This window comes from Ixodes scapularis, unplaced genomic scaffold, assembly GCF_016920785.2.
Source record: "Ixodes scapularis isolate PalLabHiFi unplaced genomic scaffold, ASM1692078v2 ptg000005l_1___fragment_3__unscaffolded, whole genome shotgun sequence".
NCBI classification, from domain to species: Eukaryota; Metazoa; Arthropoda; class Arachnida; order Ixodida; family Ixodidae; genus Ixodes; species Ixodes scapularis.
The window spans coordinates 1,486,856-1,507,967 of record NW_024609887.1 but is presented as its reverse complement, the minus strand read 5'-3'; the positions used below and the strand labels follow the sequence as shown (position 1 = coordinate 1,507,967).

Here is a 21,112-nt window from a genome sequence, read left to right as displayed (position 1 = left end):
AGATCTACTTCTGAAATCTGCTGTCATTACTCAAAAACTTTCCGACCACTACTTTGCTGGCTGCCATTTGGAGCATCAAGTTTTCCGAACAGAAACGTCATAGAAACAACTTTTCATCTGCAATCATTACAGATACTACTAAATTCGACGGTTTGGTCACAGCCCTCAACTGGAATAACTTCCTACACTCTATTGAACCTTCTTATATATACACCGCTTTCGTTGCAATTTTGCTGTCCTTTTACAAAGCTTCGAGGTCAGATGTCCGCTTTAAAGCACGGTCAGAGAGGCCTTGACAAAACGTCAGTATTATGACCGCCATTAAGAATAAGGACGCGCTTTAGGAACGCTCTCGTCGCGCACCTAATAAATCAGAGTTAAAAGCAGAATTTTGATGCGCAAGAAATAAAGTGAATGCAATGATTCGGTCATCTAAGCACCGTTACTCCCAAAGAAGGTTTTGTGAGACGATGTCCAATCCCAGAGAATCTTCGAATCTAATAAACACATTTCTATAGCATGCTTTGACAAAACCAGTGCTTGATTCCTTGCAACAGCCTTTCGGCTCGGACTTACAATCAACTGTTAATGGTTTTAACCCTTTGTTGCAAACTTCAAAAACGTCCATGTAAATCAGAAAATTTTGCATTTTTGAAACCGTCGGTATTGAGTTGAGACCCAGTATATTTTTACTTGTCTTTCAGGAATGTAGTGGAGTAATTAGAGAACGTCCACTACAGTGGACAGCATGGACTGGGGGCACGAGATTCCTTTCGTCCCATGGCCATAACTTTGGCTTTTCTTTCTGAACTCGACGTCTTTTTCTTGGTGGCGGAGCTTGGGTTTCCGTGTCGCGATAGTCATCATCACTGTCATCACTTTGGCTGGCATCTTCAGAGTTATCCTCACACCTGCTTTAAATGTCCTCTATGGCATTATCGATGTCATCATTCTCACTCTATAAAATATCATCATCACTTCCTGACGGCAGACGGCTTTTAAGTAGGACATTGATTTCTGAATCAGATAGTGGAATATCCAATAAAGCATCGATGTCTGCTTCCCCCTCAAGGCCATTTGGTAGCAGATGGTTTGCCCCTAAAACAGAACAAAAATAACAAAATATAGTGCTTTTTCTTGGAATATGTAGAATTATTGAGCCTTATTCATTACAACAGCAAATTCGACCATTTCAGTATATTTACAGCGCTGCTGACCAAAAAACAATCTGTGCATAGCACGTTGCCGCGTAATGCTGCTCTTTCATTTCATTTCATTTATTTACACCTTAAGTGCCCGTGAAAAGCATTACAGAAAAAAAAGGCGGGGGGTATTCAAGATTATACAATACAGAAAACGCCAATACTTAAAAACACAAAAGAAAACTAATAATTAACACATTTAACACACTCAGGACTGCTCATAATTACACAAATCCTAAAACTAGTAAGAAGAAAATTGAAGTTTAATACTAGATAGAAAATTATTCGGGTGCAGAGTGGTGACAGTGGATGATGGGAGGTTATTAGAGTCGCTGATGGCCTGAGGAAGGAACGATCGAATGAATGCGTTCGTCGAGCCTGAAATACGTCTGATGGCACGCGTGTTGTTAAGGCGTGATGATGTTCGATCGGGGGGTGATAGAAACTCATTTTTAAGGTCTGGAATGTCGTAGTAGATTTTATGAAGAAGGCAGAGCTGAGAAACTTTCCTGCGGAGCTGCAGAGAGGACATGGTTGGTTGGCTTTTTAAGGCGGAAACACTGAATGAAGGATCTTAGGTAGAAAAGATGAGTCGGGCAACCCTGTTTTGAACTGCTTCGAAATTGTTAATTAGGTAAATTTGATATTGATTTCAGATGGGGCATGCCTGAGGCATTCCAGAATGCCTCAAGCATGCTTCAAAATATGTTTTTGGAATTGCTTACCATCTATTTTAAATCCACCTTTGCTGCCTGGGATGGACACACTTACTTGCAAAAGACAGGAGTGTGCATAGGTTCGTGCATTGCACCTATTCTCAGCGACCTATATTTATTTATTTATATATTGAAATACCTTAAAGGTCCTTCTGGGAAGGACATTACATAAGGGGGGGATAAGTACATCATATATGAAACACACAAAAATAATAAAATAAAAACATGCACAGCAGTGCAAACATATAAAACATCGTAAATCAAGCAACAAAAAATAATCTCTTCCACAGTATTGCCAACATACAAGAAGTCGCGTCATACAATGCCTAAATGGCTGCTGATAAGCGAACGAAAGCTATCAGGGTTAATCTCGGTGACGATGCGCTCTGTTAGATCATTCCACCACAGTGCTGTTTTGGGAAAGAAGGAATACAAAAAAGAAGAAGTGCGGCAGGTGAAACGGTCAATCTTACATGAGTGATTAAGACGAGGTGTAACGAAATGCGACTGCACAATCGATAGGATTCTACAAGAGACGTTGGATGACGCAAAAGTAGTGCGCGGGTTTAGACACGTGGACGATTTTTGAATTTTTTAGCCACCGATGAAAAGAATTGTTTAAGCTCGGTGGACAACGTCCTCTCGGTATTTAAAGACTGCATGAGTTCCCGAGAAATCACCCACGAGTTGCCGGTTGAAGGATCCCTAAGATTCTTGGATTTCCGGCCGACTTGTGGTGCTACCTCACCACGTCTGCTGGTTCTATGGACCCAGGGGTAAAAAACAACTCTTCCCTTTCAACTCCGCGCACTCAAAACTCGTGAAAATAGGCATAGTGCGGTCATACCTTAGAGAACCTCTGACACGCCAAAAACATTTTTTTTTCCTGCTAGGCGTTGAAATGACATGTCAGGACATTACAAAAAATTGTTTCAGTATAGAGTTGCGTAGTTTTTATATAAAAATAGAAATACGAGGCCCAATTCAAAGTTCCCGCCAGTGCACTGTGACGTAACAGTGTATAGCAAGGTGTCAGGGCGGTCAGAAGGGAGGCATCGTCCTACGTCACTAAAGGTGGGTTCGCAGGAAGTCACGTGAGTTTCACTCCTCGTGCTCTCCGCGACCGTGCCTAAAACTTTTTCTTTTTTTTCTGCTCTTTGTACGAGGGATTGTAGGAAACGAAGTTTCAGTTCCACTAGCTCTTTATCGCTGCACCGTTGGTTAGTTTGCGGGCTGTAAAAGTTGAGGACGAAGAGTCAGTGGATCGACGTGATGGAGGTCAATGATGAAAGCGTTGCGAGTACAAGCCAGTGTACGAGTGCATGCCGTCAGTCCGATGATACAGAGCTATACTGGGCACAAAAAAAGCTATCAAGTTTTGAAAAAAAAAAAAAAAAAAAACTTAGAACGCTCGCAGAAATTAGGATTGCTAGCGTACGACACGCCCAATTGCAGTGCTGGAGGTTCGGACACCGAGGTCGTCGAATCATCGTATGCTCTCCAGGCTGAAGATGCCTGCCGTCTCTGGGAAATGCATGCAGTGTGATCTCTTCTTCAGTTGCTGAAATATCGGGACAGCGCCTCACACAGCACCGTCTAGGCATTGTAGTTGATCACGTCAATTCACTGACTCCTCTTCTTCTACCGTTACAGCTACATTAAGCGATGAAAAGCAAATAAAAAAACCTTGTCTGCTTGGATCGCTCGTGGAGGTGCGGAGAATAACAAAAATGTTTAAAAAAATATTACACGCGCTCGCGGTAAGCACGAGGAGGGATTCAACTCACGTGACTTCCGGCGATGCCTCCCTTCTGACCGCCACGACACCTTGCGGCACACTGTTACGTCACAGTGTACTGGCGGGAACTTTGAATTGGGCCTCGTATTTATATTTTTTATAAAAAAGCTACGCACCTCTATAGTGAAACAATTCTCTTTGTAATGTCCTGACATGCCATTTAAACGCCTAGCATGAAAAATATTTTTTTTGGCGTGTCAGAGGCTTTTTAAGAGCTCAGTCGCAAAGTCGTGCTCGCATTCCATACAAAAGAGTTTCGACGGGCCAATTGCAAGACTGAAGTCAGCAGGGTACCCTGAGTACTTATAGGTGTCAGTGGTCGAAACTATTCTTAAAGAAATGAAGCAAGAGAACTGTGTCAAACAAACACACAGAGACAGGAGAAGAAGACCAGTCATCGTCCCTTACATCCACGATTTTTCCCACGGCCTCAAGAAAACAGCGAACAGAGTCAATGTTGATATCATGTTTTCAGCGCCCACCGAACTGTCCAGCCTTTGCAAAAACGTCACCGCACCCTCAAATCCCGCAATCTGCTGATCCAAGAAGCATAGGACCAACTTTGTGCATTGCGTTGAGGGTGTTGTCTATTCATTCCCCCTTTCTCGTGGAAGACAATTGGCGACGTGCGCGACCGAAAGCTTCGCTGTGGTCGGCCTTCCACGATTGGCCCAAAAGCTGACTATGACGTCGAAAAGGGTATACCATCGACGGAAATAAGAGGAATGAAAGGCCTTTATTTTCGACGGTGTTGGCAGTGTTGCTTTGAGAGCGCAATGATTTCAGGCTTCCACCATGCTATTTACAAACACCATCGAACTTGTTGTTCGCAAGGTAATGACGCCACAAGGGGGAACCATAGGAGGGAGCCACCAAAACATCTCGCCGCTAATACGTTGGACATAGTGCCACTAAATAAGCTACGCTTCAGAGTAACGACACTTGGCCATATTGTGTCTTAAAATCATGGTTGCCAGTTATCTGAAGCTTTATCTGAAATCACAGGAAACGCCTTTCCGCCCTCCACAAATGTTTAAACAGTTCGTAACAGAGCAAATCAATATTGCGTGACCTTCTTAACAAAAAATCTAAATCTGAGGAAGTCGCACTTTTGAATCATGACGATCGGCAGTTGCGTCTGCTCTGCATACGAGCCAAAATGGCGGCGCCCACAACAATGCCGGGGAACGGAGTGCCGATACTCTAAGCGCAGCTCATTTAGTGACTCTAGTTGGACAAACTGGGCGATGTCTAAATGACCGCCTTCGAGAACACTCCAATAACATTGTAAACGCCAACTCTGGCCACTTGGGGATACACTGTCGGGATTGTGGGTGTGTCGCACATTTCAACAACAGCACCGTGTTGGGCAAAAGTGTAAACCAATTAACAATGGAAATCATCGAAGCCGAGAACATCATACGACTACAGGACAAATGTGTTAGTACGCCGTCGATAACATTATCACGAAAAGAGATTGACTATTTAGCCGCAAATTAGCCTAACCGTTAGACGGGAATTTTGTACATATGTCGTTTTTTTTCTATTTGCAAATCATCCAAAATCTGAAGAAGTAGAAGCCGAAGTAAATTACGCAATACAAAGTTGTTATACTTCGTTTCAGCTTCGGTCCAGACGCAGCCAAAGCTACAAGCGCGAGCTCCGGGCTTTCAGCATCCGTGCCAAGCACGCTCGCTCGTGCAGTGCAAGCACTGTTTTGGGCCACATGCTCGCGCTTGTAGCATCGGCTGCGTCTGGACCGAAGCTGAAACGAAGTATAGTGAGCGCTGTGTGAGAGGAGTGTTCTTTGGATGTGTAAGGAATTGCTTGAGTGACAGTTTTTCGAGTGCGCTAAACGTTGACAAACATGAACAACCAACTCGCCCAAACTAGAGTTCTTACATTAATGCACGTTAGCTGCACGCGGGACAAGAGAGAGTCACGTATCCACGCAATTGCGAGTGGGTCAAGGCGAAGAGATGACAATTTAGAGAGCAGGCGTTGATGAGGGACACGGTCAAATGCTTTTGAGAAATCAAGAAAAACGGCGTCAGTCTGAGTATGACATTCAAGGTTAGTGTGCAGGTTATGAACTAAATCACAGAGTTGGGTCTCGCAGAAAAGTCCCCTTTTGAAATCCGTGCTGCTGTTTAAAGAAAAAAATAATTACTTGTAAGGTGAGCCACGATGTAGGAGTACCGTATATGCTCTAGTAGTTTGCAAGAAATAAATGTTAAATGTATTGGGCGATAATTAAACACCGAAGAGCGACTACCGTGCTTAAAAGCTGGGATGACCATGCCTATCTTCCTGCCAGACAGAAGGCGGCATTCTGATAGTGATTGGGTAAAGATCAGTTCTAAAATCTGGCTAGAAATTATACTAGTTAGTATTGCTTAAAAATTTCAGAGTTGATGTTATCGGGCCCAGCAGATGATCTAAGTTTGAGTTTATCAATGAGATTGTTTTTTATTCCGGCGGTGTTAACTGTGATAGGAAGCATGAGCTCATAGGGTTTATCGGAAGGGATGGGAGCGCTGTCGAAACTCTCGTTTGTAAAAACTGAAGAAAAGTAATCGTTAAACACTCTAGGGCAGTCGCTCTCGGGGATGGGGTCACCATTAGCGTTTGCGAGATGGGTGATAAAGTTGCCACTTTTCGGCAAGACCAAGTTTCAAAACTTCTTCGGATTATTACGAAGTATGTTAGGTAAGTCGTGGAAAAAAAAAAAACTTGTTTTTTTATAGTCTGAGGTTAATGGTGTACACCTTTAGGGCAGAAATATAAGCATCCCAAACTTCGGGAGTGTTCGTACGTTTCGCTTTTGCGAAAAGTCTTTTATTTCTGTTACCTAATGATAGCAAAGTTTTTGTAAACCATGGGTTCGTTGCATCAGAGCGTATATAAATGGTTGGAACAAACATGTAAACAAGATTATTCAATTTATTCTTGAATAACGCCCAGTTTTATTCTTATGGTCTACAATAAAATTTAGAAATGAAATTGTCATAGAAAATAGCCAACTCACGGTTAATCGATGCCTAGTCAGCTTTGTTATGCATGTAGTCGTGAATGACATTGGAAATGGGCTGCTTCATGAGAACGTGAAGTGACAAGTCGATGTGCAGAACTTTGTGATCACTGAGCCCATCGCAGTAGTGAATAGATTTGGCAAGGCCTGATGACGTAGTTAAAATCAAGTCAAGAATGTTATCTGAACATATTTGTTTATCAACTAGCTGCGTGAAATTTAAAATGAGCCACATATCTAAGAATAATTTTGATGCGCCGGAGCCCTCGGGTGATAGATTAGACCAGTCTATAGAAGGAAAATTAAAATCGACAAAAATAAGCAAGTCAGTTTTGGGGAAATTATTTTTTATGTCCAGAAGGACAGAGCACAGTTCAGCATTAAAGGATGAAGCACAATCGGGTGGCCTATAACATACACCAAGAACGGCTCTACTAGACGGCGTACAAGTGCATTTACACATATATTCTAAGCTATGGTTTATTAAACAAATGTTAAAAGAAGAAATATTCCTTTTTATTGCAATTAGCACACCGCCACCTCACCGGCCCCGCCGGTCGCGCCGGAAAATATTATAGCATAGATGTACAGAGAAAACTTCTTTATCCTCAATATCAGCTTTTAACCAGGTTTCGGTGAAAATGACTATGTCAGACGAACTGCCCTCAAGAACACTATGCAGCTGGTCTCGTTTGGGTATGATGCTGCGAATATTTGTAAAAAGACAGAAAATGCATTATTCTTATCGCGTGTTACGGTATAAGGGACAGATGACAATGCTTTGTTGTTGTTTTGTACGTGTACCTAGTTATGCGAGCTCTACTACAGACTGAGACTCCAAACGGAACGTTTGTAATTCATGTGCAATTTGCTAAAATTAACTTTAAATGGCACTTTTAGACTCCTTCTACACACCGAAAACTTCATGGTGTCCACCGGAGTGGAGAAGCCACAAATAGATAACATGCTGAGCAATAAACACTAATTGAACACTCATATTTATACAGATTAAATCTGAAGAGTGCCTCGAAGGTATAAATATGTTTAACAGAAGAAAAATAAGTTTTCGAAACAGTTTACGACGCTTTTTCGAGGATGCACGGGCCTTCCCCGGAATTTGTGGAAACAAATTTTGGATGCTGACTATGACAACACCAGTGGAATGGTGGCGCCAGTTATGAGTGGCATTCGAAAACACATATGTCCACGGGAGTGGACACCATGCCAACGGGCATTATGCGGCCTAGCACTTTATTTAAAAATCAAAGACCTTTGTCCACTGTAGTGGCCACTACGCAACAAAGGGTTAACAAGCTCTTTGCAGCTTCATCCGGTGTCGCCAGAGATTCTGAAGCGACGACATTTCATTCTATTGACGACCTCTGCTTTCTTACCACCACTCAATGAGCACATTTTACATTCACTTTTTTATATCAAGCGGTATAGGTCACGTGGTATCAACGGCGTTCATGTTAGGGATCTATGCCGAAATTTTGATTCTGTCAAAATGTCCTTCCTTCTCTGCTGAATGAATTTTAGTTGTCTGGCATGATTCCTACTGATCTGAAAGCAGAACTTTTAAGGCCGCTTTTTAAAGGTGGAACAAGAAATAAGTTGGAGTGCACCTCCATATTGCCTTGCATCCGGGAGATATTGGAATTTGCACATGTCCATTGTAATGAATACTTTCGTCGACCACTCTGAGATGTTATGACGAACGCAATACAAGTTCGTGGCTGGAATAAGTACTGGGTTCATGCTTGTGGATGTCGCTAACATCACACATACTGTATTTGATAATAATCTAGTCGCCTGTGCCATCTTTCTCGAGGTAGTAAAAGCATTCGACACTGTCAGCCATTAGCAGCTTCTTAAAAAAAAAAAAAAACTGTCTAACTTCGGCTTCCGCGGTCCTTTCGTATTTCTGCTAGAAAACTTCAGTTTAGATCGTTCGCAAATTGTAAGTGTCGGAAATTTCAAGAGTAGGCGCTCGATTATCAAAGCTGGTGTTCCTCAAGGACCTGTTCTATCGCCGTTATTTTTAATCTGTACGTAAACGACATTTCAGTCAGGATATCAAGTTGCAATATTTTTTACCATGCAGACGATACTGTACTTGTCTCCCGTCATGTCAATATTGATAGTGCAGCACGTCTATTAGCATAAGATGCGACACAAGCAATGGACTGGTTCGGCGAAAACCTAATTAAAATTAACATGTCCAAAACCAAACTTCCTTGCTTCCGGAATCCTTTAAAAAATGTGAACACGCCTTCGTCTGTTGTTCTGCACGGATCAGACTGACCCGACTGTAGGTTTCTCCTTCTGGAGTAGGTTGACAGCATCAAGTACTTGGGCATACTCTTCGACTCAGATATGTCATGAAACTCGCATTTGCCACACATATGTAAAACATAAAAAAAAACTCCGAAGCGTTAGCTGTTGACTTCATAATAATAATAAAAAAAAATATTTGTGCGTTCGCGGTCAGAAGATCAATCGCTTGTACCCTCGGCTACATTCATACTACATCATCCCCGCAGGGGGCACCTGTGAAAGCAGGTGTTTGGTGAGTGGCGTCACCACGGACCCCGAGCCATGGTGTTCGCCCGCCCACGTATGGCTGTGCGTGGCTTTCCCGTGTCCGAGGAAAAGGGCATCCTGGTGGTTGAGTCGAGCCCGGGGTAGGTTTGGACCCTTCAGGGCCCCCCGGGTGAGGCAATACACCATTTCGGCCCCTGCTTCTCGTAGACGGGAGTCCTGGTAAGGCCCGGCCAGGATGATTCAGTCTAGTCGCCTTTTCTTCTACTGTCTCCTCCAATCTTTCACTTTTACCTGTCCTGTTTCCTTAATTTCTTTCTCATTTCTCCTGCTCCTTTTTCTCCCTTCCTTGGCGGCAAGGGCTAAGCTTGGGTGGCGACAGATAGTTTTCTTGAACCGCACTTGGTTATAGTTACTGGGTAGCACTGGTAGTGTAGCATATCCAACCAAGCCATACTTGCTATGGGGTGCTACCTATTCCTTGTTGGGCTCGGTGGTGGGTGGTGCACCAGAGATTCTGGAAACCTCCCCACTCTTATGGGTTCCAAGTCAAACCAACCTGATCGGCCTCTGAAAAGAGGCCGCACCGAAGTTATCATCCCAGACAAGACTCCATGTTTTCATTCAAATTACCCAGTTTTTGGTCATTCAGTCCGAAAGTGACAAACAGCTCTCAACATTATCACCCTTCCTCGTTGCAAAAGTACTGGAAAGTGTTGTGGGAAAGAGCTTCAAAGCCAAAAAAAAAAAGAAAAGTATTCTGGCGACCTTCCGGTAGAAATTGAAACCAGCATGCCGAGTACGGCGCTCCTTGCACTGCGTTCAGTGTCCGACCATAAGGTGTCAGTCACGCCATATCGCACACTGAATACGATCCAGGGAGTAATCTCCGAGAAGGACCTTCTAGAGACAACAGACAATGAAATTGCTGAAGGCCTTTCTGAGCAAGGAGTCGTGGCCGCAAGGCGTATCTGCATGCGACGTGACAGGCAAGAAATAAGAACAAAACACATTGTTCTAACATTTGAAGCTGCCACACTTCCTGAAGCTGTCAAGGCCGGATACCTTTTACTGCAGGGTTCAGCCGTATATCCCTAACCCCCGGAGATGCTTTCAGTGTCAGAGGTACGGACATGGCTCCCAGAACTGTCGCGGGAAAGCCACATATGCGAAATGCAGTAAAACTGACCATAAGACAGACTCCTGCACAAGCAGCGCACACTGCGTAAACTGCAACGAGGCCCACCCGGCATACTCCAGATCATGTACAGTATGGAAAGATGAGAAAAAACTACTGACTCTGAAAGTAAAAGAAAACTTGTCATACCTGAAGGCACGCCGTCGTTTTGCTTTTTTGCGAAAGGGCGGCTACGCGCAGGTGGTGCAGCGGGGACATGCACCACTGAAGGTTGCAGTGGCTACCCAGACTTCCTTTCTGGACTACCGGAAGCCACTGCAGTCCCCCACGCCCAAGCTTAAAATCGAGCTGCCCGGGCGTGCAGTATCGGCTGGGGGGTCTACTGCCTCCTCCAGCCAGACGACCACCCCTCCCGCTCTCACGGGGCAGCAGTCTGTCCCAGTTAGTGGGGAGGGAGCACAGACGGCATCCCCTTCACAGGTTGGGTCGGCAAGGGCCAAGCCTGTCCGTAGCCCGCGATCCCCTTCAAAGGAGAGGGGCCCACGCTCTCAGGAGAAGACATTCTCATCCAAGGAGCGGCATAGTTCCTGTGCCGCTCCAACGCCCAAGGGGCAGGAACAGGAGGTCTCCGGCGCCTCCCTGCCTGGCACCACCACCGCCTCTTTGGCTGGAGGTGGTCGTGGCCGACGCCTGGCTCCTCGTGGCCAGAGCCTTTCCATACCTCCTGGGAAGGTCTCGCCACAGGACCCAGAACCTATGGATGAAAGTACCGAAGCCTCCTCTCATGCGTCTGACACGGACGACATGGAGTGGCAGACTCCCCAAGGCCCGCCATAAAAGTAAAAAACAAGTAACGCCCCAAAGTAAGAATCTCCAAAACATGGGTGCAACATTTCTGCAATGGAATTGCAGGGGATTACTTACTAACCTCGACGACGTTGAATATCTTCTGCAGGAACACAAACCTGCAGCCCTGTGTTTACAAGAAACACATTTAAATGCCACACATACCAACTTCCTCCGAAAGTTTACTGTCTTCCGGAAGGACCGCCTAAATGCTACCATTTCCTCTGGAGGAGTAGCGATAGTGGTTCCAAGGCTGGCTGCTTGTATGGCCATACCCTTGCACACTCCTTAGAAGCAGTGGCAGTGCGTGTTCTAGTACATAAAGCGATTTCTGTTTGTTCAATATATTTCTCACCCTCACAAGCTATAACAAGGGCATAACTTCACTCTCTTTTAGATCAACTTCCAAAGCCCTTTCTTTTGATGGGGACTTTTAATGCCCACAATACCCTTTGGGGTGGGAACCTAACTGATGTTCGCGGGAAAATAATCGAATCAGTTTGAACTTCTTGAAGCCTTTGCCTTTTTAAAACTGGTACTTCAACTTATTTTAACGCTTCATCCTTATCATCGACCTCCATCGACCTCTCCATTGGTAGTGCCTCGTTGCTGCCTGACTTCTCATGGAGTGTAATTCAGAATCCCTATGGTAGCGATCACTTTCCAATTGTTTTAAAAAGCACAGTCTCTTTTAAGTCATTACAAACTCGAACTCCGCGTTGGAAGTTGGAAAAGGCTGGCTGGGCCACTTTTAAAAAAGAGTCAGAGTTGCATCCAGATACATTAGCTAGTTTAGATCTTAATGAAGCCCGTGAAGTCGTGACTAATGTCATTGTCCAAGCAGCACAGCGCTCTTTTCCAAAAACGTCAGGACGCTTACCATCAGAACCAAAGCTTTGGTGGAATGAGGAGTGTAGCCTAGCTCGTAAGCGGCAAAACTGCGCATGTACAGTGCTAATCACACTTGTCGCTAGACTGGTGGCATTCGCGGAAACTAAGCTAGTCACGTGGCGCAACATGGAACGGCTCGCTCGAGGGGTGTCGTCCTGCCCACTATATTAGCTGGCGGCGAACGCGGTAGATTGCTCGCACGCTTTTTACAAACATCATTGCTCGAACAATAAACACACTAAAGCATGAAAGCGTATAAACAATGGCGTCATGAAAAAACAAAAAAAATAAATAAATCATAAAGCACTTTACTTTTATCGCTTATCAAGCTGATAGAGTGGGCAGGACACCCCTCGAGCGGGCGGTTCTATGTTGCGCCAAGTGACTAGCTTAGTTTCCACGAATGCCACTAGTCTAGCGCTCCCCGGAGAAAGCCGCTCGCTCGCGCGTTATAGACAAGTGTGATTAGCACTGTACAATAGTGCGCCGTTACCCAACAGTTGAAAATGTCTTTAAGTTTAAAAATCTACGTGCTAAGGCCCGCAATGTAAGACGCCAATCTAAAAAAAACACGTGGATGTCGTATGCTTCTTCAGTCAACAGTTCCACAGGCATAAAAGTCGTATGGGACAGGGTTCATAGAATTAGAGGGGATTACCGTGCATTTACTATCCCTCTCTTCACATTAGATGGCAGCAGTGTTCCCACACTAAAACAGCAGGCAAACATTCTCGGTGATCACTTCAAGTCTGTCTCGGGATCTGAGCATTATTCAGACATTTTTCTAAAGTACCAGGTTTGCAAAAAGAAAGTACCAATGAAATGAACCGGTGGTTCTAACGAAGCTTATAATCAACCATTTACCCTTGCGGAACTGATGATTGCCCTTGACAAGGGAAAGAACTCGTCCCCGGGGCCAGACCTTATTCATTACAGTATGCCTCAGCATTTACATCCTGCAACATTAGACACCATCATATTGTTTTTTTAACTCTGTATGGAGCAGTGGAGCTTATCCCATTTTCTGGAAAAAGGCAATTGTGATTCCTTTGCTAAAGCCTGGAAAGGATCCATCATTACTCTCCAGCTACAGACCAGTCGCACTCACCAGTTCTCTGGGAAAAACGTTTGAACGAATGGTGACCTCTAGATTGGTGTATCTTTTAGAGCAGGAAAACTTCTTCGACAAGTTTCAATATGGGAATCGGACAGGGCGATCAACTGTTGATCACCTTGTTCGCCTAGAAAAAACGGTCAGGGATGCCTTCGTTAACAAACAGAATTGTGTATCGGTGTTTTTCGACATTGAGAAGGCATATGATACCACATGGCGGTACGGAATTTTAAGGGATTTACTTTCAGCTGGAATTCGTGGGAAAATACTAGCTGTTATCAAGAGCTTCCTCGAAGAGCGCTCGTTCCAAGTGAGGCTGGGCACGACACATTCTGAAACGTTTGTACAAGAGAATGGTGTTCCCCAAGGGTCGGTGCTGAGTGTTATTCTGTTCCTGATCAAAAGGAAGTCTCTTAGACAGGTTCTCCCTTATCTCTCTCCTATGCACTCTATGTTGATGTTGGTGATGTGCGAATTTCCTGCTCTTCGTGTAAATTAGCTGTTTGTGAACGCCAAGTCCAACTAGGTATTAATGGAATGACACGTTGGGCAGATGAGAATGGTTTTCGTTTTTCAGCTGAGAAAACTGTCTGTGTTCTGTTCTCTCTTTGAAGAGGGATCACTGCAGGACCCACTTTAATTCTGGGAGGTCATACCCTAAATGTTCATTCTGAGCATAAATTCTTAGGGATTATTTTTGATAAGAAACTTAGCTTCCGTAGTCACATCTTGCAACTAAAACAGAAATGGCTACTAGCATGAATATTTTAAAAGTTCTTTCACAAAAGTCCTCGGGTAGTGACAGAAGGTGCCTGCTGCGTTTGTATCAGTGCCTCGTTCGGTCAAAATTAGATTATGGTTGCGTGGTGTACGGCTTGGCGCGGCCGTCTCTTCTTTGGATCTTAGATCCTGTCCACCACCTAGGATTACGACTTGCAACGGGGGCTTTCCGGACCTCTCCCATTTCCAGTCTCTACGCTGAATCTAATGAATACTCTCTTGAAAAAAGATGTCTCTTCCTGGGCCTTCAGTATCACTTAAGAGTTCGTTCTATGCCCCGACACCCCGCACTCGAAGTGTTTCTGGACACGCGGTTTTAAAGGACATATCAGAACAAACCCTCGGTTGTACCTCCTTTTCCTCTGCGCCTTAAAGAGATACTGAACCAAGGAATTTAGTGTCCATAATAAGTGTCGCACGTTCTTTTCACGAGCCAGCAGCCGCCGGTGTGCGCGAGTACACGCAACAGAAATGACGTCAGAGACCTCCATTCGCGGTTAAGATGACAGTGAAATGTATGGGCTTCGTGCCAAAGGAGAATAAAGACAAGTCTTTTATCTACTCAGTGGTGTCTGTCATAAAAGGTAAGCGATTAATTGGTCTAATAAGCACGTAGCTTTCACTTATAGAGATGAAAAGCCTGTCTTTATTCTCCTTTGGCCTGAGGCCCATGCATTTCACTGTCCTCTTAAGCGCGAATGGAGGCCTTTGACGTCATTTCCGTTGCGTGTGCTCGCGCACACCGGCGGCTGCTGGCTCGTGGATAGAACGTGCGCCACTTATTATGGACTCTAAATTCTTTGGTCCAGTATCTCTTTAAATCTGAGGCCAAGAATTTTGCAATAGACTTATCAAGTCCGGCAGCAGCGTTGCCCAGCCTAGTTGCACCCTGGAACATCACACCTATTCCAATAAATTTTTCTCTTTCCAAGTATGACAAGAAGAATGTACCATGAAAGATCTTAGGCAAGAGTTCTTTCAAATCGCCGAAAACTACAAGAACCTTGTACAGTTTTACACAGATGGAACGAAGGGCAGCAGTAGTGTTGGATACGCTGTAGTGGGGCCGTCATGCAGTATTGTAAAGCGGCTCAACAACGAAGCCACCATCTTTTCTGCAGAGTCATATGCCCTACTTTTAGCTGTGGATACTATCATCAAAAGGAATATCAAGGCCGCCGTAATTTTCTCAGACTCTCTCAGTGCTCTGCGTGTACTTCCATCCCTAGATAGGTTAAAAAATGCTTTTCTTCTGCAAGTACGTAACAAGATTGTAACCCGCACAAACTCCAACATCACCATTAATTTTTGTTAAGTCCCTAGCCACATCGGTATAGTCGGAAATGAGCAGGCCGATAAAGCTGCTAGAACATGTCAGGACATGGACACAGAGGTTACCTGCATCCCATACTTGGTTTATAGGTCATTATTGAAAAAGTCGATTAAAAAGAAAAGGCAGGAGGAATGGGATACTGTTGTCCATATTAAAGTCTATCGCGTGAAACCTGCTCTTTCTAAATAGGCCAGTTGCCGACATAACGAGCGTTTTTATGAAGTTGTTCTCTGTCGCCTGAGAATTGGCCACACTGAACTCACACATGGCTTCCTTCTGCGAGCGGAGGATGCTCCAATGTGTGAAGAATGTGGTGAATCACTCTCCGTCTTGCACATTCTCACTCAATGTCCGAAATATCATGAGGAGCGTCGCACCAACTTCTCACGGTTTTTTAGTGAACAGATCCAATTCCACCCTGCCCTTTTGCTGGGAGAGGAGCCTCTTGATCCTCATACCCAAGTTTTTAACTTCTTAAAGAGCATTGGCCTACTACAGCTCATTTAGGTTAGCGGATTTTCTTCGTATTTTCTGCATTTCATGAAAGATTTTAAACACTCATAGCATCCTCACTTTTAAATAAATAGCACCACAGTTTATTCTTTTACCATTGTTATGGCGCACTATGGCCTTAGCAGCCGCTGCGCCCTTAAAACCCAAAATCAATCAATCAACATACCACATCATCACATCACTCATACCACAACTCTACGAAACTTGACAGCGGCCGGACACCTTGCAGCCCGTTGTCGCGCATGCCAATGCGAGGCAACGTTGCGCAACGTAAACATCGTGGGGCGACATAAAAATCAATGCGCCCGTGAACTTCTAGAAGCCCTAGCCGTCGAAGAAAAAGGCGAGGACTGTGTTAGTGCCCCTTCCGTTGCACTATCACTTCCTGCAGAGTGATATGAGTTCCAGGCAAAGGTAGAAGAAGAGGAAGATCGCTTAAAGAAGACAGAAAAAAAAGGGATGAGAACATTTCGACAGCAGAAAGGTCAATGCGTTAAAGGAAAATAAATTCCGAATTAAGTGTAAAAAAAAAGAAAACCTAAATCAAGGATTAGAAGAAAAGGAAAAACAGGCATCATTAAATGTTGCTAGTCCAGCGGTGCGATGTTATATTTTTTCTCGGTGTTTTTCATGTTCAGCTGGCTCCATTTACAAGCAGTGAACCAACTTGCTCAGCTAAAGCCCGTAACAATGGTCCATTCTGCTTTGTATAACTTCCTCAAATAATTTATAAAATTTATGCAAGACCGAAATTGGTCTATAATTTTTGTAAATATACTCCGCCCCCTTAGTGGGCAGGTGTAACTTTGGCAATTTTAAGTTGCTCAGGAAATATACCCGTTTCTGACATGCAGTTTATGATGTGTGATAGGACGTTGCTAATATCTTAAAAAAACGTATTCAATAGGAACTGGTTTAAGGTCGTCCAGCACCTACATTATTATTTTTTTATTTGTGTTATTAGTTGTACTATTTCCTGTGGGGTGACTGGTGATAACATTATCGAGTTTGTTAATTAACTCGTGCCAGGTGTGTCGTAATATGCTTGCGTATCTGCAGTGCACTCGCCAACTTTTACAAAATGCTCGTTCTTTGCGTTAGATAAGTCCAACCCGCTTACACGCTTGCCGTAGAAAATCAGTTTGTATTTCTGTGACTCGATTGTTATTTTTTGTGAGGATATTTACCGCTTGTCATATTTTTCTGGGCCCGTTCTGGACGCGGAAAAATGTGCGTTGATAAGAATCATGTTTTGTATTTTTCAAATCAGATGTTAGCTTATTTCTGTACATTTTGTAAGCCGTGAAAAGATCTTGATCTTTTCTTGATGTGAAAACGAGTATAGTTCAGAACTTTCTGGTCGAATCGAACATACTTCTAGTTTCCATTGATTGTGTTGGAAAGGTATGGCGATGAAATGTCGCGCCGGTGGCTGCATGAATGGCTGCACAATCGGTCCAAGAGTGTCCGAAATTCGCGTATAAAACATGTTGTATGATTAAGATGAACTCAGCTGCGTTTAATGCGTGTTTTTGTCCCCTTACTTGTCGTCCATTTTGCCCAACGCTTATTCTTCGCGGAAATGTAGCGAAAGTGTTTCGAACCCAGATGCCTGATTTCCAGAACTAACAGCCATCTCATTCAGAAGCTGTAGCGGGCACGCTACAGTTATGTGTGATTTTCAAAAATTTCCGATTGGAAAATGGCGGCCGACGGAGCTTTCAAATACATGAGGCTAAATGGCGCCAATTAGAGGAAACTGGCAAAAACGGGCCGCATTTTCCACATTTACATTTTTAGTAGATCACTCGCTACTTTTGATAAGATAACATGGTTTGTTCTGAAACTTTTGGCATCTGGTTTTCACTAGTTCGTACCACAAACTCTGCATTTCAGAGGAGTGTGAGGGCTCCACGATGTGTAGTCTAATTCTTGCGGTGAAAAAAAAAACAAAAAAAAAACGCAATATTTTGGGACGCTGTGTATAACGTGAACCAACTCGCTTGTTGCCGTTTTTAGAGCGCAGCTTTTAGGCCCCCGTTTCCGGCCTGTAGAGGTGTCGCCGTCGCCGTCGGCGTAATTGTGAGGTCACGTGACCCTCGCGAGGCCACGTGACCCCGGTGATGTCACGTGACTCCCGTGAGGTCAAGTGACCCTCGTGAGGTCACGGTCCCGATATTAAACCCGGCTACCAAACTCAAACATGGTTTATTTCTCGAGCTGCTCAAATACAGTTGTAAAAATTATTATTTGATTCATAATTTAATTCATCCTTTTTGGCGAAGTATTTTGTTTTAGTAATCTGCGATCAATTAGTCATTAGTTTGTGTTTATATAAAGAAGGTCGCTCAGAAAACGCAGTGGCTGTGTTGGAGACGTTCGACCCCCTTTTTTCTTTCTCAACAATTCAAAATGTCCATTTTCGTGACCCAGACCCGAGGTTAAGACATCGGAAAAACCTCATTCGATCTCTCCTTTCCACACAGTGTTCTTCTACAATTTCGGATGGTAAGTGCGGCGGATCCTTGAGCCTGGGAGACAGCAGCCAGAGCCAGCTTCGCAGGAAGGACTACGGCACGCCGAGCAACCCCGCGCTGCTGGACATGGTCAAGGTGATGGCGTTCGCCCTGGGCGAGGGCAAGGTAGCCGTGCACTGCCACGCGGGCCTCGGGCGCACGGGCCTCCTCATCTCCTGCTACCTGGTGTACGCCTTGCGCTGCCGCCCCAACGACGCCATCCGCTACGTGAGGCTCAAGCGGCACGGCTCCGTGCAGACCCAGGCGCAAATCGGATGCGTCCAGAAGTTCGCGCAGTTCCTTCTTCCTCTCTTCATCGTCTACCCAGTGGTGTGAGTGAACGTCACCCGATGACCCCTTTGTCGCCAAGGACGAAAAGAACTAAACGCGACCTAGGGCTCTAGCCTCACCAATACCAAAGTCATGAAGCATTTTAGTTTGAATATCATTTTCGCTTTGACGCTGCATGATGCATTAATGTGTAACCCAATTTCTAGGAGGTTGAAGCACATGTAAATGGCTTTGTTCACTGCCATTCGGGCGTTGTGTACTGCATTCCGCATGCCTATGGAGACCAATAGGCATGCATTGTACTGCATGCCTATCGGGACCAAACGGGAAGCTGCAAAAATGACAGATCGAGGGAGACCGCAACTTTCTGACTCCGTCTGGCCATTTAGCAGTCCACTACAGCAGGTGTGAGTGCACTCCCGTGTTTGAGAATACAGATATTTTAGGATGATCTAAAAAAACGGAAAGCGTGGGAGGCTTTGGGGGATTTTAATACTTTATCGGCGGCAGTATAACGTGCACGTTAAGATTTGTTTTCTGTTTTTAGATTGTAACCGGTGATAAAGGGAGGGGGGGGGGTTATCGAACGGCGCATGTGCAGCTGGGAAGGGGCTATCCATTATTTTTTTTTCGTAAGTTCATCTGGAAGTGTAATAACACTTCCAGATGTGAGTAAGCGCTCGTCTGCCATACGCGTCCTTCATTTTGTCCTGTTTTTTTCCCCTTTTATTTTATCACGAATTTTCAAGTTTAGGCTATAAACGTCGATCAATTGCTCTGGGCATCGGCTTGAGGAGTACACACGAAAAGGTGACCGAGGTTGCGTCTCATCTTGCAGGCAGACCAACAGAAGGCCATCCAAGTCCGACAAGTATCGGTAAGACGCGCGAAGGCTATTCGCCAAATGGCGTCCCAAGGCGGCCTTTCCTGCAGGCCAGCCAAGGCGGTGGACTTCACGCTCAGCCATTACTTGCTCAAACAGCGCCAAGTGTTGCACGGCCTCGAAGGCAGGCATCTCAAATATATACCCAAGGTCAGTATTCTCCTTGTTCACGTCATTCTTCTGATAAGAGTTGCAGAGAGGGGAGGCCTTTGCTGGAAGTTCTTGACCCGCTTTTCTTTACCTGAAACAAAACATGCGTATAAATACCAGTGTTGCGGAGTTGCCACTCCGGAGTTGGGATGATTCCGGAATCATTCCGCCTTTTCACGACCCCGGAATGGAATGGGAATGGAATTAGGTGCCTTTTGCCCGGAATGAAATGGGAATGAAATAAACACAGTTCTTCCTTTTTTTTTTTTTTTTTTTTTAGTGTTTACGGTCAGTTAAATCGAGCCAGTCAGCAAGTCAGTTGGTCAGAAATAAAATGAGCGGGAAACTGCTAGCCCGCGTGGAGCCCTAACAGATTTACACTCAAAAGAAAAAAATGCAAAACAAAAAAACAAGCGTCAAATCAAAGAGCAAACGGGGAAAGGGGGGTAACGTGGCGCCTTTCACGGACGCGCAGGAGTCGGGCTTCAATGGCGTTACACGAGAGCGAAACAAGAAACCAAACACCAAGCAAAAGAAAAGAGAGCGGCAAAGAAACAGCCATGAACAACTCCTCATCGTCCTTCTTTTCATGTTTTTATTTTTTTTTGTTCTTGTTGTTGCGACGGTTTGTAGAATGCACGCGCGCCCACATACTGAGATATGGCAGCGGAAGCGACTCATAACTCGGAGAGCTCTGATAACTCGTTGACTCGGGCGCTGGCGAAAGATGATCAGGTATTGTTTTCTTATAGTTCGAGGAGCGTTGTTTAGCAGGCAGCCACCCCTGCTGCCTTCCACGCTCATCCGTGCGCACTCCTTTGAAGTGCAAAATGTGGGTTTGCTTCGGCATTAAAACAAAGCTAGATTCAGTTCCCTCTTCTCCTCTTGCGCTTTGCTCCGTAGCTTGTTTTTTTATACTGCATTTGTAGTGTAAGTCCACCCTTTACTGGGTCTTAGTTCCGATGCTTGTTTTCTGTGTTATATGTTTTAGCGGGTTGGGGTTACAAGCAAGCTAGCGGATTCCCGCTCATTTCCTTTGACTTTAGTCTCTGCATACTTCGTTTCACCTTGCGATGGACCGCCGCGGACGCTACGCGTCACCCTAGGCAATCCAGCACCGTGAGCGGGACTGCAGGGTCACGCGACAGTGGAAGGCACTGGATTGGTTTCGATGGCTCTCGTGCTCTCTGTTGAGGTCCATCGTAAGGTGAAGTAGACTATCGTCACCGCTCTTGGTGTGACCGAACTGACTAGACCTGCAGAAAGACCGTCCCGCGCCAGACGAGGAGCGACCGTTGCTGTGAGGTCAACTGAGAAGGAGAGCTGGGTGCTAGCTGCCACTGAGGTTTTGGCTTCCGGGCGTCTCGGC

General features: G+C 44.9%; 1 protein-coding gene across 1 annotated transcript in view; it reads left to right on the top strand.

Moving 5' to 3' along the window:
* Window positions 1-21,112, top strand: part of LOC120843996 (protein tyrosine phosphatase domain-containing protein 1) — a 170,543-nt gene that overhangs the window by 142,831 nt on the left and 6,600 nt on the right. Inside the window, exons 5-7 of the mRNA XM_042287602.1 lie at window positions 18,390-18,411; window positions 18,467-18,751; window positions 19,644-19,743. Of these exons, the coding sequence (XP_042143536.1) occupies window positions 18,390-18,411; window positions 18,467-18,751; window positions 19,644-19,743 (407 nt within the window). The remainder of the gene's footprint in view (window positions 1-18,389; window positions 18,412-18,466; window positions 18,752-19,643; window positions 19,744-21,112) is intronic.